The sequence below is a fragment of the Aethalodelphis obliquidens genome, unplaced genomic scaffold (genome assembly GCF_003676395.1).
Source record: "Aethalodelphis obliquidens isolate GAN/ISIS:26980383/991018 unplaced genomic scaffold, ASM367639v1 scaffold8, whole genome shotgun sequence".
Lineage (NCBI taxonomy): Eukaryota > Metazoa > Chordata > Mammalia > Artiodactyla > Delphinidae > Aethalodelphis > Aethalodelphis obliquidens.
In genome coordinates, this window is record NW_020837952.1 from 43,699,075 (window position 1) to 43,713,681 (window position 14,607).

Sequence of the window (14,607 nt, forward strand, 5' to 3'; positions counted from 1 at the left end):
TAAACAGTGTTCTCAACCAAGGGTGATTTTGCTCCTGGGGACATTTGACAAAGTCTGGAGACATTTTTCGTTGTCACAACTGGGAGGGTGCTACTGGCATCTAATGTGTAGAGGACACAGATGCTGCTAAACATCTTACAATGCACAGTAAAACCCCCAACAACAAGGAGTTATCTGGCCCAAAATGTCAGGAGTTCCAAAGTTGAGAAACCCTGCTCTGGAGTCACACTGTCTATGTTTGAATCCTAGCTCTGTTACTTTCTAATCATGTGACCTTGGGCACATTATTTAACTTCCCTGTGCTTCACTTTCTTCATCTGTGAAATGGGATTGTTGTGAGGATTAAAACACACACACTCATGGAGTTTAAAATAGTACCCAGCATGTAATAAATTCTCAGTAAAATCATCTGCTATTAAAATAATTATTATAAACTGTGAAGTGAATATTTACCTTTAAAAGTTGATCACAAATTTTTTATCATTTTCCACAAAAATATCATGTTTTAAAGTTTAAGCATTATAAAGAGCTTGTGACAGAATTAGGAATGTTATTTTAAATTAGCATTTTTCCTATAAATAAAGTTTTTGTCTTTCTGCTTGTTTTAGTTTGCTACCTTTCTTTATTTATTGCTTTAAATTAATTATACTCTTATTCAGTGTGTTTATTTTTTCTTTATCTTTTTTTTTTAAATAGCTGGGGCTCTCAGTGCACATAGGTATTTCCGAGATAATCCTTCTGAATTATGCTGTATCATTGTAGATAGTGGATATTCCTTTACACATATAGTTCCTTATTGTAGAAGTAAAAAGAAAAAAGAAGCAATTATTCGGTGAGTTGCATTCAATTTTCATCTTATTTCTTAGAATAAAACTGAATGAAATGTGTAATAAACTGAACCAAATTTGAATTCTCCCCTTTTAGGATAAATGTGGGAGGAAAACTCCTAACCAATCATCTAAAAGAGATTATATCTTACAGGTAATACTTAACTTTGATTCTTTGGGAGGATGGGATGCTGGGGGTGAACTTTTTAAAGTAATTTAAAATTATTCCTTACCTTTAGTTCTAAGTTCAGGTGGCAATTCTATATTATTGCTTAGAAGACTATATCACATATATAAATACTAATGATGTTCAAGTTGAAAAGCTTTCTAACATATGAAATGGTAGTGTCCACCAAAAAGACATTTCCAAATTCTAGAGAGCTTAATACTTAATAATATTTTTAAATGACAAATGTATATGTACCTCGTAAAACAAATTTAAAAATACGTATAAGGAAATAAGGATCCAAAAAGAAAATAAATCTCTGCCTTCCCTTTCCATTTCTCTTGTCAGTTTTACTCCATACACAGCATAATATTTCAACTTTATTATCTTTTACTCTTTTTTAATCTCTATAAGCCTTAATAATATATTGATATGTTTCTGGATTAGCCAATATTAGTTGACTGTCCACTATTAAAAGATGAAGAATTGGTACTTAATCACGTGCCAACTCTTCTCCTGCCTCCTAAATTTTATTAATGCTATTATTTTTAGTTTTATTGTGTTTAAAAACATAAGTAGAATTCTTAAATCTCAGTTTTTGCTACATTAACTTTGACCGGTATGATACTGTCAGTATCTCTTGGCTTCCCTCTGTGTTATATATGAAAATAAGTGCATCTACATTTTCTTCCCTCCTTTTCTTTCTCTCAGATGTATCATTACTTTTTTAAACAGCTTTATTGAGATATAATTCTCATACCATACAATTCACCCATTTAAAGTGTACAGTTCAATGGTTTTTAGCATATGCATCCATCACCACAATCCCCTTAGAGCTGTCTTACCCATCTCTAGTGCATTTAAAAAAAAAACTTTTTATTTTGAAATACAGACACAGGAAGTTGCAAGAATAGTACACAGAGCCCTGTGTACCCTTAGTGACATTTTATATAACTAGTACAACATAAAAATGATAAAATTGACGTTGGTGCAATACTGTTAACCAGACTACAGATTATATTCAGTTTTCACTATTTTTTACGTGCACTAGTCCGCCTCTAGTTCTGTGTGGTTTTTATCCCATGTATAGACTCATAAACACCGCCACAGTCAAGATACAGAACTGTTCCACCATTACAAAGGAACTTCTATGTGCTCCCACTTTATATTTGCTCCCCCACCTTGTCCCAGTACCTTGGCAATTGCTAATCTGCTTTCCATTTCTATAGTTCTATTATTTCAAGAATGTTAGAGAAACAGAATCATATAGTATGTAACCTTTAGAGATTGACTTTTTTCATTGCTATACCATTTCTTCTTAATTATTGAAATTTATAATATTTACATAATGCTCTTTACTATAGTTAAGTCTTCTTGCCTTGATTGTAGATTAATTTTAAAAATAGAAAACTTATAAATAGTATTTACAATATTATGATTACGTGAATGTTACTCATTATGAAACCAAACAGAATTAGGCTCAGCTTCAAAAAGTTTAGTTGTTTAATTCCCTTTCCCAAAAACAGCAAATTAGAGAGGTAAGGGAAGGCTGATACAGATGAGGACATTAACCAAGACCCACGCAGTTTCAGTCCAAAGCCTATATACTTAGTCCTTCTGAATGAAACACTGAATGAAAAAAAATTCATATGTTTTTAAAAGCAAGGCTGTTGCAGTCCAACTTGAAGAGAAGAAGCTGGCAGGAACAACTAGAAATACTGATGAAAAAGAATGATAATGAAAAGAGACTTCTCTAGTAGATGATTAAAAAAATTAAAACTAATAATTAAATTAAGGTGACACTTGTATAAGAATTAACTGACAGGGACTTCCCGGTGGTGCAGTGGTTAAGACTCTGTGCTCCCAATGAAGGGGGTCTGGGTTCGATCCCTGGTCAGGGAATGAGGTCCCACATGCATGCCACAACTAAGAGTTCGCATGCCGCAACTTAGGATCCCACATGCTGCAACTAAGACCCAGTGCAACCAAATTAAATAAATAAATTTTTTTTTTTAAAAAAAGAATTAACTGACAGATCAGTGACACTGAATTGTTAATCCTAAATCAAACATTATATGTTAAAAAAAAGTAATTACATATTAAACAAAGCATCAGAAACCAATGAGGAGGGGAGTAACTGTTCAAGAAAAGATACAGGTAAAGTTACCTGTTTGGAGAAAAATTAAGATTTTACTTTGCCTTATACACTGAAGTTCAGATGGTTGTAAGACTTAAATATAAAAATAAAACCACAAGAAATATTTAACTGAGTTGCTAAGCATAAAAACAGTGGAAGAGGGCTTCCCTGGTGGTGCCTGCCAAGGCAGGGGACACGGGTTCGAGCCCTGGTCCGGGAAGATCCCACATGCCGCAGAGCAACTAAGCCTGTGCACCACAACTACTGAGCCTGCGCTCTAGAGCCCGTAAGCCACAACTACTGAGCTTACGTGCCACAACTATTAAACCCTGCACTCCTAGAGCCCACGCTGTGCAACAAGAGAAACTACTGCAATGAGAAGCCCACGCACTGCAATGAAGAGTAGCCCCCGCTCGCCGCAACTAGAGAAAGCCCACGCTCAGCAACAAAGACCCAATGCAGCCAAAAATAAATAAATTTATTAAAATAAAAAAAGTGGAAGAAGTAACAAAGGGTGTATTTTCTTACAACTTCTTTTTAAAATAAACTTTTTATTGAAGTAAAACATATATAAAAAGAAGTTTAAGACCATGAGTGTACAACTCAGTGAATTTTCAAAAAGTGAATACACTCATGTAACCAGAACACAGTTCAAGCAGAATATTACCAGCACCCTTAGCCCCCCTTTTGTCTCTGTTTAGTCTGAAAACAACTGACTTAAGGACAGGATAGATTTTGCCAGCTTTTGTTTTTTAACTATGTAAAAATTTTAAACCTTATGTACATCAAAAGCCTTTGTAAGCAAAACTAAAGTAAACAATCCTGAGAAATAAACCTAAAAGAAATATGACACAGGGTTGTTTTCTTTAATATATTAAGAGCTCTTATCAATCCATAGAAAAACACTACCCCAGTATAAAATGGTTAGATAATTTTCAGAATACAGATGGTCAGTGGCACAAATAGATAATCATTGGAGAATTACATGCTGTCAAAGGTTATAAAATGGATAATTCTCAGACATAAAAAGTGTTAAACATCTGTAGTAATCACAGATTCAATTGCGATATTTATTGAGCATTTATTTAGGAGCTTGGGATGCAAAACAGAAAAGAATTCCTCTTCCTCATGGCACATTCTAGTACAGAAAATGCAAATTAAAATACTACTCTTACAATCCAAATTAATAGAATTTTTTCAAAAGGTGTTGCAGATTTGTGATATGGACACTCTTATTTGCTGCTGGTCAGAGTATAATTTGAAATAACTTTTCTGGTAAACAATTTTGCAATATACCAACAGACTAAGTATTTCATATTATGTGTCCTAGAGTATGAATAAATAATGGGATAATCAGAGATATCGATTAAGATGCCTATATTTCGAATACAGGGACTATGCTAAACACTTTACATGTATGATTAGAATTATTTACTTCTTGCAGCTGTATTAAGTTGGTGAACTTATTACCCTTTTAGAGTTGAAGAGATTGAGTCCCAAAGAAATAAAGTAATTTGTCTACTAAGTTGTGATTAAGCCTGTCTCAGACTCCAAAGTCCATGTTTATAAACACACGAGTATTTTTCCTCCTGATCTAAACTTTCAATATTTGGAATATGGATAAATACATATTAATAGATCCCTCTGGTTGAAGTATGATAGGGCAATAAGAACCTGCTGTATAAAAAAGTAAATAAAATTAAATTTAAAAAGAAATATGATAAGGCATTAAATCATATTTTTAAAGAATATGTAATAGCATAAGAAAATGTTCATGAGATAACGTTTGGGCTAAAACATAAAAAGTAAAAATCTATGTGCAGAGAAAAATATTCAAAGGAAATAACCTCACATTTTTGTTTGTTTTTAAAAACATGTTTATTTTCTACATTAAGCCTGTGTTGTCTCTGATTCACTCATCAAATATTTAAGTATCTACTTTTTTTTGCTGGTTTTTTTTTTTTTTTTTTTGCGGTACACGGACCTCTCAGTGTTGTGGCCTCCCCCGTTGCGGAGCACAGGCTCTGGACGCGCAAGCTCAGTGGCCATGGCTCACGGGCCCAGCTGCTCCGCGGCACATGGGATCTTCCTGGACCGGGGCACGAACCCGTGTCCCCTGTATCGGCAGGCTGGCTCCCAACCACTGCGCCACCAGGGAAGCCCTAAGCATCTACTTTTTGCTAATTACTGTGTGGTGCTGACTAACAGTCCTTGTCTAATAGGAAAAGAAAGTGCACATAGTTAAGGCATTTTAGCAAGGTTCTATTCAGAATGGTTGGAAGAAAATGTTTCCCTTTAATTGGATAATCCTTGCCACTTAAAACCTCTCTTTTCAATTTCCTTCTGCAAACTGAACTGTTTGCCCTTAGAGGGATAATGGGGAGATTAAATAACATAATGGAATGGGTATTCCATAAAGTAAAAAATATTTTACACATTCAAAAATTTAATATTTTTAAAAAATCAGTTACCTGAAAATTTAATTCCAGAAAAATATTTTAAATGATAATTGTAAGTTATGGTTAAATTTTCTTTTTTTTTAATTAGTCATCAGTTTTATACACATCAGTATATACGTGTCAATGCCAATCGCCAAATTCATCACACCCCCACCACCCCCACAGCTTTCCCCCCTTGGTGTCCATACGTTTGTTCTCTACATCTGTGTCTCAACTTCTGCCCTGCAAACCGGTTCATCTGTACCATTTGTCTAGGTTCCACATATATGCGTTAATATACGATATATGTTTTTCCTTTTCTGACTTACTTCATTCTGTATGACAGTCTCTAGATCCATCCACGTCTCTACAAATGACCCAATTTCGTTCCTTTTTATGGCTGAGTAATATTCCATTGTATATATGTACCACATCTCCTTTATCCATTCATCTGTCGATGGGCATCTAGGTTGCTTCCATGGCTTGGCTATTTTAAATAGTGCTGCAGTGAACATTGGGGTGTATGTGTCTTTTTGAATTACGGTTTTATCTGGGTATATGCCCAGTAATGGGATTGCTGGGTGGTATGGTAGTTCTATTTTTAGCTTTTTAAGGAACCTCCATACTGTTCTCCATAGTGGCTGTATCAATTTACATTCCCACCAACAGTGCAAGAGGATACCCTTTTCTCCACACCCTCTCCAGCATTTATTGTTTGTAGATTTTCTCGTGATGCCCATTCTGACTGGTGTGAGGTGATACCTCATTGCAGTTTTGATTTGCATTTCTCTAATAATTAGTGACGTTGAGCAGCTTTTCATGTGTTTCTTGGCCATCTGTATGTCTTCTTTGGAGAAATGTCTGTTTAGGTCTTCTGCCCATTTTTGGACTGGGTTGTTTGTTTTTTTAATATTGAGCTGCATGAGCTGTTTATATATTTCAGAGATTAATCCTTTGTGCATTGATTCGTTTGCAAATATTTTCTCCCATTCTGAGGGTTGTCTCTTCATCTTGTTTATGGTTTCCATTGCTGTGCAAAAGCTTTGAAGTTTCATTAGGTCCCATTTGTTTATTTTTCTTTTTATTTCCATTACTCTAGGAGGTGGATCAAAAAAGATCTTGCTGTGATTTATGTCAAAGAGTGTCGTTCCTATGTTTTCCTCTGAGAGTTTGATACTGTCTGGCCTTACATTTAGGTCTCTAATCCATTTTGAGTTTATTTTTGAGTATGGTGTTAGGGAGTGTTCTAATTTCATTCTTTTACATGCAGCTGTCCAGTTTTTCCAGCACCATTTATTGAAGAGACTGTCTTTTCTCCATTGTATATCCTTGCCTCCTTTGTCATAGATTAGTTGACCATAGGTGCATGGGTTTATCTCTGGGCTTTCTATCTTGTTCCATTGATCTGTGTTTCTGTTTTTGTGCCAGTAGCATATTTTCTTGATTACTGTAGCTTTGAGGTATAGTCTGAAGTCAGGGAGTCTGATTCCTCCAGCTCCATTTTTTCCCCTCAAGACTGCTTTGGCTATTCAGGGTCTTTTGTGTCTCCATACAAATTTTAAGATGTTTTGTTCTAGTTCTGTAAAAAATGCCATTGGTAATTTGATAGGAATTGCATTGAATCTGTAGATTGCTTTGGGTAGTAGAGTCATTTTCACAATATTGAATCTTCCAATCCAAGAACATGGTATATCTCTCCATCTGTTGGTACCATCTTTAATTTCTTTCATCAGTATCTTATAGTTTTCTGCATACAGGTCTTTTGTCTCCCTAGGTAGGTTTATTCCTAGGTATTTTATTCTTTTTCTTGCAATGGCAAATCGGAGTGTTTCCTTAATTTCTCTTTCAGATTTTTCATCATTAGTGCATAGGAATGCAAGAGGTTTCTGTGCATTAATTTTGTATCCTGCAACTTCACCAAATTCATTGATTAGCTCTAGTAGTTTCTTGGTGGCATCTTTAGGATTCTCTATGTATGGTATCATGTCATATGCAAACAGTGACAGTTTTACTTCTTCTTTTCCAATTTGTATTCCTTTTATTTCTTTTTCTTCTCTGATTGCCATGGCTAGGACTTCCAAAACTATGTTAAATAACAGGGGTGAGAGTGGACATCCTTGTCTTGTTCCTGATCTTAGAGGAAATGCTTTCAGTTTTTCACCATTGAGAATGATGTTTGCTGTGGGTTTGTCGTATATGGCATTTATTATGTTGAGGTAGGGTCCCTCTATGCCCACTCTCTGGAGAGTTTTTACCATAAATGGGTGTAGAATTTTGTCAAAAGCTTTTTCTGCATCTATTGAGGTGATCATATGGTTTTTCTTCTTCAATTTGTTAATATGGTGTATCACATTGATTGATTTGTGTATATTGAAGAATCCTTGCATCCCTGGATAAATCACACTGGATCATGGTGTATGATCCTTTTAATGTGTTGTTGGATTCTGTTTGCTAGTATTTTGTTGAGGATTTTTGCATCTATATTCCTCAGTGATATTGGTCTGTAATTTTCTTTTTCTGTAGTATCTTTCTTTGGTTTTGGTATCAGGGTGATGGTGGCCTCATAGAATGAGTTTGGGAGTGCTCCTTCCTCTGCAATGTTTTGGAAGAGTTTGAGAAGGATGGGTGTTAGCTCTTCTCTAAATGTTTGATAGGATTCACCTGTGAAGCCATCTGGTCCTGGACTTTTGTTTATTGGAAGATTTTTAATCACAGTTTCAATTTCATTGCTTGTGATTGGTCTGTTTATGTTTTCTATTTCTTCCTGGTTCAAGCTTTGAAGGTTATACCTTTGTAAGAATTTGTTCATTTCTTCCAGGTTGTCCATTTTATTGGCATAGGGTGCTTATAGTAGTCTCTTAGGATGCTTTGTATTTCTGTGGTGTCTGTTGTAACTTCTCCTTTTTCATTTCTAATTTTATTGATTTGAGTCCTCTCCCTCTTTTTCTTGATGAGTCTGGCTAATGGTTTATCAGTTTTGTTTATCTTCTCAAAGAACCAGGTTTTAGTTTTATTGATCTTTGCTACTGTTTTCTTTGTTTCTATTTCATTTATTTCTGCTCTGACCTTTATGATTTTCTTCCTTCTGCTAACTTTGGGTTTTGTTTGTTCTTCTTTCCCTAGTTCCTGTAGGTGTAAGGTTAGATTGTTTATTTGAGATTTTTCTTGTTTCTTGAGGTAGGCTTGTATAGTTATAAACTTCCCTCTTAGAACTGCTTTTGCTGCATTCCATAGGTTTTGCATCATCGTGTTTTCATGGTCATTTGTCCCTAGGTATTTTTTGATTTCCTCTTTAATTTCTTCAGTGATCTCCTGGTCATTTAGTAACGTATTGTTTACCCTCCATGTGTATGTGTCTTTTACGTTTTTTTCCCTGTAATTCATTTCTAATCTCGTAGCGTTGTGATGGAAAAGATGCTTGATATGATTTCAATTTTCTTAAATTTACTGAGGCTTGATTTGGGACCCAAGATGTGATCTATCCTGGACAATGTTCTGTGCGCACTTGAGAAGAAAGTGTAATCTGCTGTTTTGGGATGGAATGTCCTATAAATACCAACTAAATCTATCTGGTCTATTGTGTCATTTAAAGCTTCTGTTTCCTCTTTTTTTTTTTTTTTGCGGTATGCGGGCCTCTCACTGTTGTGGCCTTTCCTGTTGTGGAGCACAGGCTCCAGACACACAGGCTCAGTGGCCGTGGCTCACGGGTCCAGCCACTCCGCGGCATGTGGGATCTTCCCGGACTGGGACACGAACCCGTGTCCCCTGCATCGGCAGGCGGACTCTCAATCACTGGGCCACCAGGGAAGCCCCTGTTTCCTCATTTATTTTCATTTTGGATGATCTGTCCATTGGTGTAAGTGAGGTGTTAAAGTCCCCCACTATTATTGTGTTACTGTCGATTTCTTCTTTTATAGCTGTTAGCAGTTGCCTTATGTATTAAGGTGCTCCTATGTTGGGTGCATATATAATTGTTATATCTTCTTCTTGGATTGATCCCTTGATCATTATGTAGTGTCCTTCCTTGTCTCGTGTAGCACTCTTTATTTTAGAGTCTATTTTATCTCATATGAGTATTGCTACTCCAGCTTTCCTTTGATTTCCATTTGCACGGAATATCTTTTTCCATCCCCTCACTTTCAGTCTGTATGTGTCCCTAGGTCTGAAGTGGGCCTCTTGTAGACAGCATATATATGGGTCTTGTTTTTGTATCCATTCAGCGAGCCTGTGTCTTTTGGTTGGAGCATTTAATCCATTCACATTTAAGTTAATTATTGATATGTCTGTCCCTATTACCATTTTCTTAATTGTTACGTGTTTGTTTTTCTAGGTCCTTTTCTTCTCTTACGTTTCCCACTTAAGGAAGATCCTTTAGCATTTTTTGCAGAGCTCATTTGATGGTACTGAATTCTCTTACCTGTTGCTTGTCTGTAAAGCTGTTGATTACTCCATCGAATCTGAATGAGATCCTTACCAGGTAGAGTAATCTTGCTTGTAGGTTCTTCCCTTTCATCACTTTAAATATATTATGCCACTCCCTTCTGGCTTATAAAGTTTCTGCTGAGAAATCAGGTCTTAACCTTATAGGAGTTCCCTTGTATGTTATTTGTCATTTTTCCCTTGCTGCTTTCAATAAGTTTTCATTATCTTTAATTTTTCCTAGTTTGATTACTCTGTGTCTCGGTGTGTTTCTCTTTGGGTTCATCCTGTATGGGACTCTGTGTGCTTTCTGGACTTGGGTGGCTATTTCCTTTCCCATGTTAGGGAAGTTTTCAACTACAATCTCTTCAAATATTTTCTCTGGTCCTTTCTCTCTCTCTTCTCCTTCTGGGACACCTATAATGCGAATGTTGTTGCGTTTAATGTTGTCCCAGAGGTTTCTTAGGCTGTCTTCATTTCTTTTCATTCTTTTTTCTTTATTCTGTTCTGCAGCAGTGAATTCCACCATTCTGTCTTCCAGGTCACTTATCCGTTCTTCTGCCTCAGTTATTCTGCTATTGATTCCTTCTAGTGTAGTTTTCATTTCAGTTATTGTATAGTTCATCTCTGTTTGTTTGTTCTTTAATTCTTCTACGTCTTTGTTAAACATTTCTTGCATTTTCTCAATCTTTGCCTCCATTCTTTTTCCGAGGTCCTGGATCGTCTTCACTCTCATTATTCTGAATTCTTTTTCTGGAAGTTTGCCTATCTCCACTTCATTCAGTTGTTTTTCTCGGGTTTTATCTTGTTCCTTCCTGTGGTACATAGCCCTCTGCCTTTTCATCTTGTCTGTCTTTCTGTGAATGTGGGTTTTGTTCCACAGGCTGCAGGATTGTAGTTCTTCTTGCTTCTGCTGTCTGCTCTCTGGTGGATGAGGCTATCTAAGAGGCTTGTGCAAGTTTCCTGATGGGAGGGACTGGTGGTGGGTCTAAATTTTTTTTATTTCACGTTACCATTTTTTTTTTCTGTTTAGGCAGTTACATGTTATGGACGAAACACATGTGATTAATCAAGTGAAAGAAGATGTATGCTATGTGTCTCAGGATTTTTATAGAGACATGGATATTGCCAAGTATGTATAATGGTAACCTAAGAACTAGAAAGTTGATTCTTGGGTAATGTTACACATAGTTAAAATATTTTATAAGTCTATGTTTTGTTTTCCAGGTTGAAAGGAGAAGAAAATACAGTAATGGTAGACTATGTTTTGCCTGACTTTAGTACAATTAAAAAGGGCTTTTGTAAGGTAATTTTTAAAACTTTATTTTATATTGGCGTATAGTTGATTTACAGTGTTGTGTTAATTTCAGGTGTACACCAAAGTGATTCAGTTATACATATATCTATTCTCTTTCAGATCCCTTCCCATATAGGTTATTACAGAGTATTAAGTAGAGTTCCCTGTGCTGTACAGTAGGTTCTTGTTGATTATCTATTTTATATATAATAGTGTATGTTAATCCCAACCTCCTAATTTATCCCTCCCCCCACCTTTCCCCTTTGGTAACCATAAGTTTGTTTTCTAAGTCTGTGATGTAAGGTAATTTAAAAAATACTCAATGTGGGCTTCCCTTGTGGCACAGTGGTTAAGAATCTGCCTGCCAATGCAGGGGACACGGGTTCGAGCCCTGGTCCGGGAAGATCCCACATGCCGCAGAGCGGCTCGGCCTGTGAGCCATGGCTGCTGAGGCTGCGCGTCCGGAGCCTGTGCTCCGCAACGGAAGAGGCCACAACAGTGAGAGGCCCAAGTACCGCAAAAAAAAAAACCAAAAAAAAAAAAAAAAAAAAAAATACTCAATGATATTTCTTCAAGTGACCACCTCAGTCAGGTTTGAACAGCATCCAGCTGGGATGGGTGGAATCTCACAGAGTTGTTGATGACTGCCTTCCTGCCTGGTGGCCATTTCTTTAGGCACCAGTGTATGAATTATTAGTTAATATCTCTACTAAAGTTATTTAGAAAAAGAACTATCTGCCATGATAGCACATGGGACAAATCTGGAGATTAACAGTATCATTACCTATATTATGGTTTACCCTTTTGTGTTTCATTAAGAATTAGTTTAAGTCCAGTTAGAAGTAGGTTATTTGTTGTGAATATTACTGGCACAGCTGACCCAAGGCTCTGCTATCAGATTGTAGTTGAAAACAGCAAAATCCAGTGCACTTTCAAAGTGTTGAGAAGAGTTTATCTTGGATGTGAAAACAAAGTAATTTCTCCCTATCTTTGAGCAGCTCAGGTAAATTATCAGTTCTGTGGTTGGGTAAATGTGAAGTTTGCCCTTCTAGTTACTGGCTTGGTGAGGAATGGTAGGAAGTTAAAAATCTTTGGTCAGAAACTTAAGCACAAGGAGATATTTTCTCAAGGGGACATGTATGGTAATGTTCATTGTAGTATACATTAAAAGAGTGAGAAATTGGGAAGAGCCTAGGTAGCCATTAATGGTAGAAAAATAGATAAATTTTGATATATTCATATTATAAAATAAGCAGTGAAAATGAAGTAGTGCTACATGATCATCATGGATAAGTCTCAGAAATGTGTTTCTGTCTAAAACATGATGATGTCTAAAAGCCAGTTTTCGAAGGACGTATACCATTTCAGGCTATTCAGAATAATTATTATGTTTAGGAATTTATAAATATGAAGTAAAAGTATATAAACTATGTATGTGAATGATAACACCAAATTTAAAGGGGGAGTGTTATATCTGTGAAGTTACATTAAAATGGTTGATGGATATATGGGGTTTTTTCTTTTTTTAAAAAAATTATTTATTTTTTGGCTGTGTTTCATCTTCGTTGCTTGCACAGGCTTTCTCTAGTTGCAGTGAGCGAGTGCTACTCTTCGTTGTGGCGCATGGGCTACTCATTGCAGTGGCTTCTCTTTTTGCGGAGCACGGGCTCGCGGAGCACGGGCTCCAGGCGCATGAGCTTCAGTAGTTGTGGCACATGGGCTCAATAGTTGTGGCTTGCATGCTCTAGAGCGCAGGCTCAGTAGTTGTGGTGCACGGGCTTAGTTGCTCTGCGGCATGTGGGATCTTCCTGGAGCAGGGCTCGAACCCGTGTCCCCTGCATTAGTAGGCAGACTCTTAACCACTGCGCCACCAGGGAAATCCAGATATATGGGTTTTATATAATTATTTATACTTGTTTTTATGCCTGAAATTAAAAAAATTTGGTGGCCAGATTATTGAGGTGAAATACACATCAGAATTCAGAGAAGGCTACCCAGGTCCTCATAAAATCAAAATCATCCTGTAATGTCCTTAGAAACATATCCTTGCGGAAGGACCAAAGCCAGCTTTTAGAAGTGGGAATTGTGACAGATTATGGGATCATGTTGTCTGGCATGAACTGGGGAGAGAAACTGGAAGCCCATGTCCCACTTAGGATATGGAAGGTGTATTTTTTTCTTTACAAGACAGGGAAAACTGCCCCAAATATATAGATACCAAGCCACTTTCTCATTAGGCACGTTTGATCATCCTCATTTATTATAGCTGATTAAAACAGTCCAGTGATATAAAACACCTTGTGGAGAATTTATAGCACTCTGGACTCATGGTGGTAAAGTAATCCATATTTCTACAGGGATGGACCCCGAGTAAAGTCTCAGTAATTCCCAGTTCCTCCAAACCTGACTAAAAATCACCTGGGTCACTTGAAGAACAATTGGTATCCATGTTCTCAGTCCCTGTCCCTGGAAATGCTTAGTGCCTAAGTTTGAAAACTTAAACTTAATCTCTAAAAAAGAAAAAAATTTCTTCCAGGTGATTGGACTATCAGCTATGTTTGGAAATCTTTCTCTTTTTTAAAATGTAGTTCTCGCTTGCCCTGCAAATGAGAACTTACCAGTTTATTGGACATTATCTGCTGAACTCCGCTAGCTTCCTTCCCAAATCATAAGCCTTGATTTCTCAATCCTACACCTTACATAGTGAGCTAGTAGAGTCATGGTTGTTCCCCCAGTTGATTATTGTTTTACTCATCAGCTTTGGAGAAAAAAGGCAGAAGCCACATTGTATTGTTTGCAGCTCTTTTATTGGCCTTTGGCCTTGTGATCAGAATCTTGTTAATGACGGCACTTCACTAATTGAGTATAGACTCCCTGTTACTTGTACACTTTAACATCAGTTGAGTGGACATAGTCAGTTGGACTGAACTTTTACCAGATGATGGAATGTTACATCAAATATTTATTTCAGAAATAATGGATTAACCTTTACTTTGTCAATTAATGTTAACATTTTTACCATAATACATGTTAAATTGTGTACATCTTAATAATTTTTAAGGTTTAGAAATGGTTATATTTTGTATATGTTAGGATTACTCCTAAAATGTATTTTTTAAATTTAATACTTGATTAACTTGTTTTCATCATTGCCTGACAATCAAAATCTTTGATGAGGGCTGTTAAATACTTATGAAACTAGAAAAACAATACTGCATAAGATGAAAGAGAATTATACTTGTTTGAGAGCCTTTATACTTAGGATATTGTTAAACTCAGACCTTGATAGTTTATTTAAGAATATTTTTAAATACTTAGGAAAA

The 14,607-nt window shown here is 36.3% G+C and overlaps 1 protein-coding gene across 1 annotated transcript in view; it reads left to right on the plus strand.

Moving 5' to 3' along the window:
* ACTR6 (actin related protein 6) overlaps window positions 1-14,607 on the plus strand; it is a 32,317-nt gene that overhangs the window by 4,335 nt on the left and 13,375 nt on the right. The window contains exons 5-8 of the mRNA XM_027107308.1: window positions 697-832; window positions 925-981; window positions 11,021-11,119; window positions 11,215-11,293. Of these exons, the coding sequence (XP_026963109.1) occupies window positions 697-832; window positions 925-981; window positions 11,021-11,119; window positions 11,215-11,293 (371 nt within the window). The remainder of the gene's footprint in view (window positions 1-696; window positions 833-924; window positions 982-11,020; window positions 11,120-11,214; window positions 11,294-14,607) is intronic.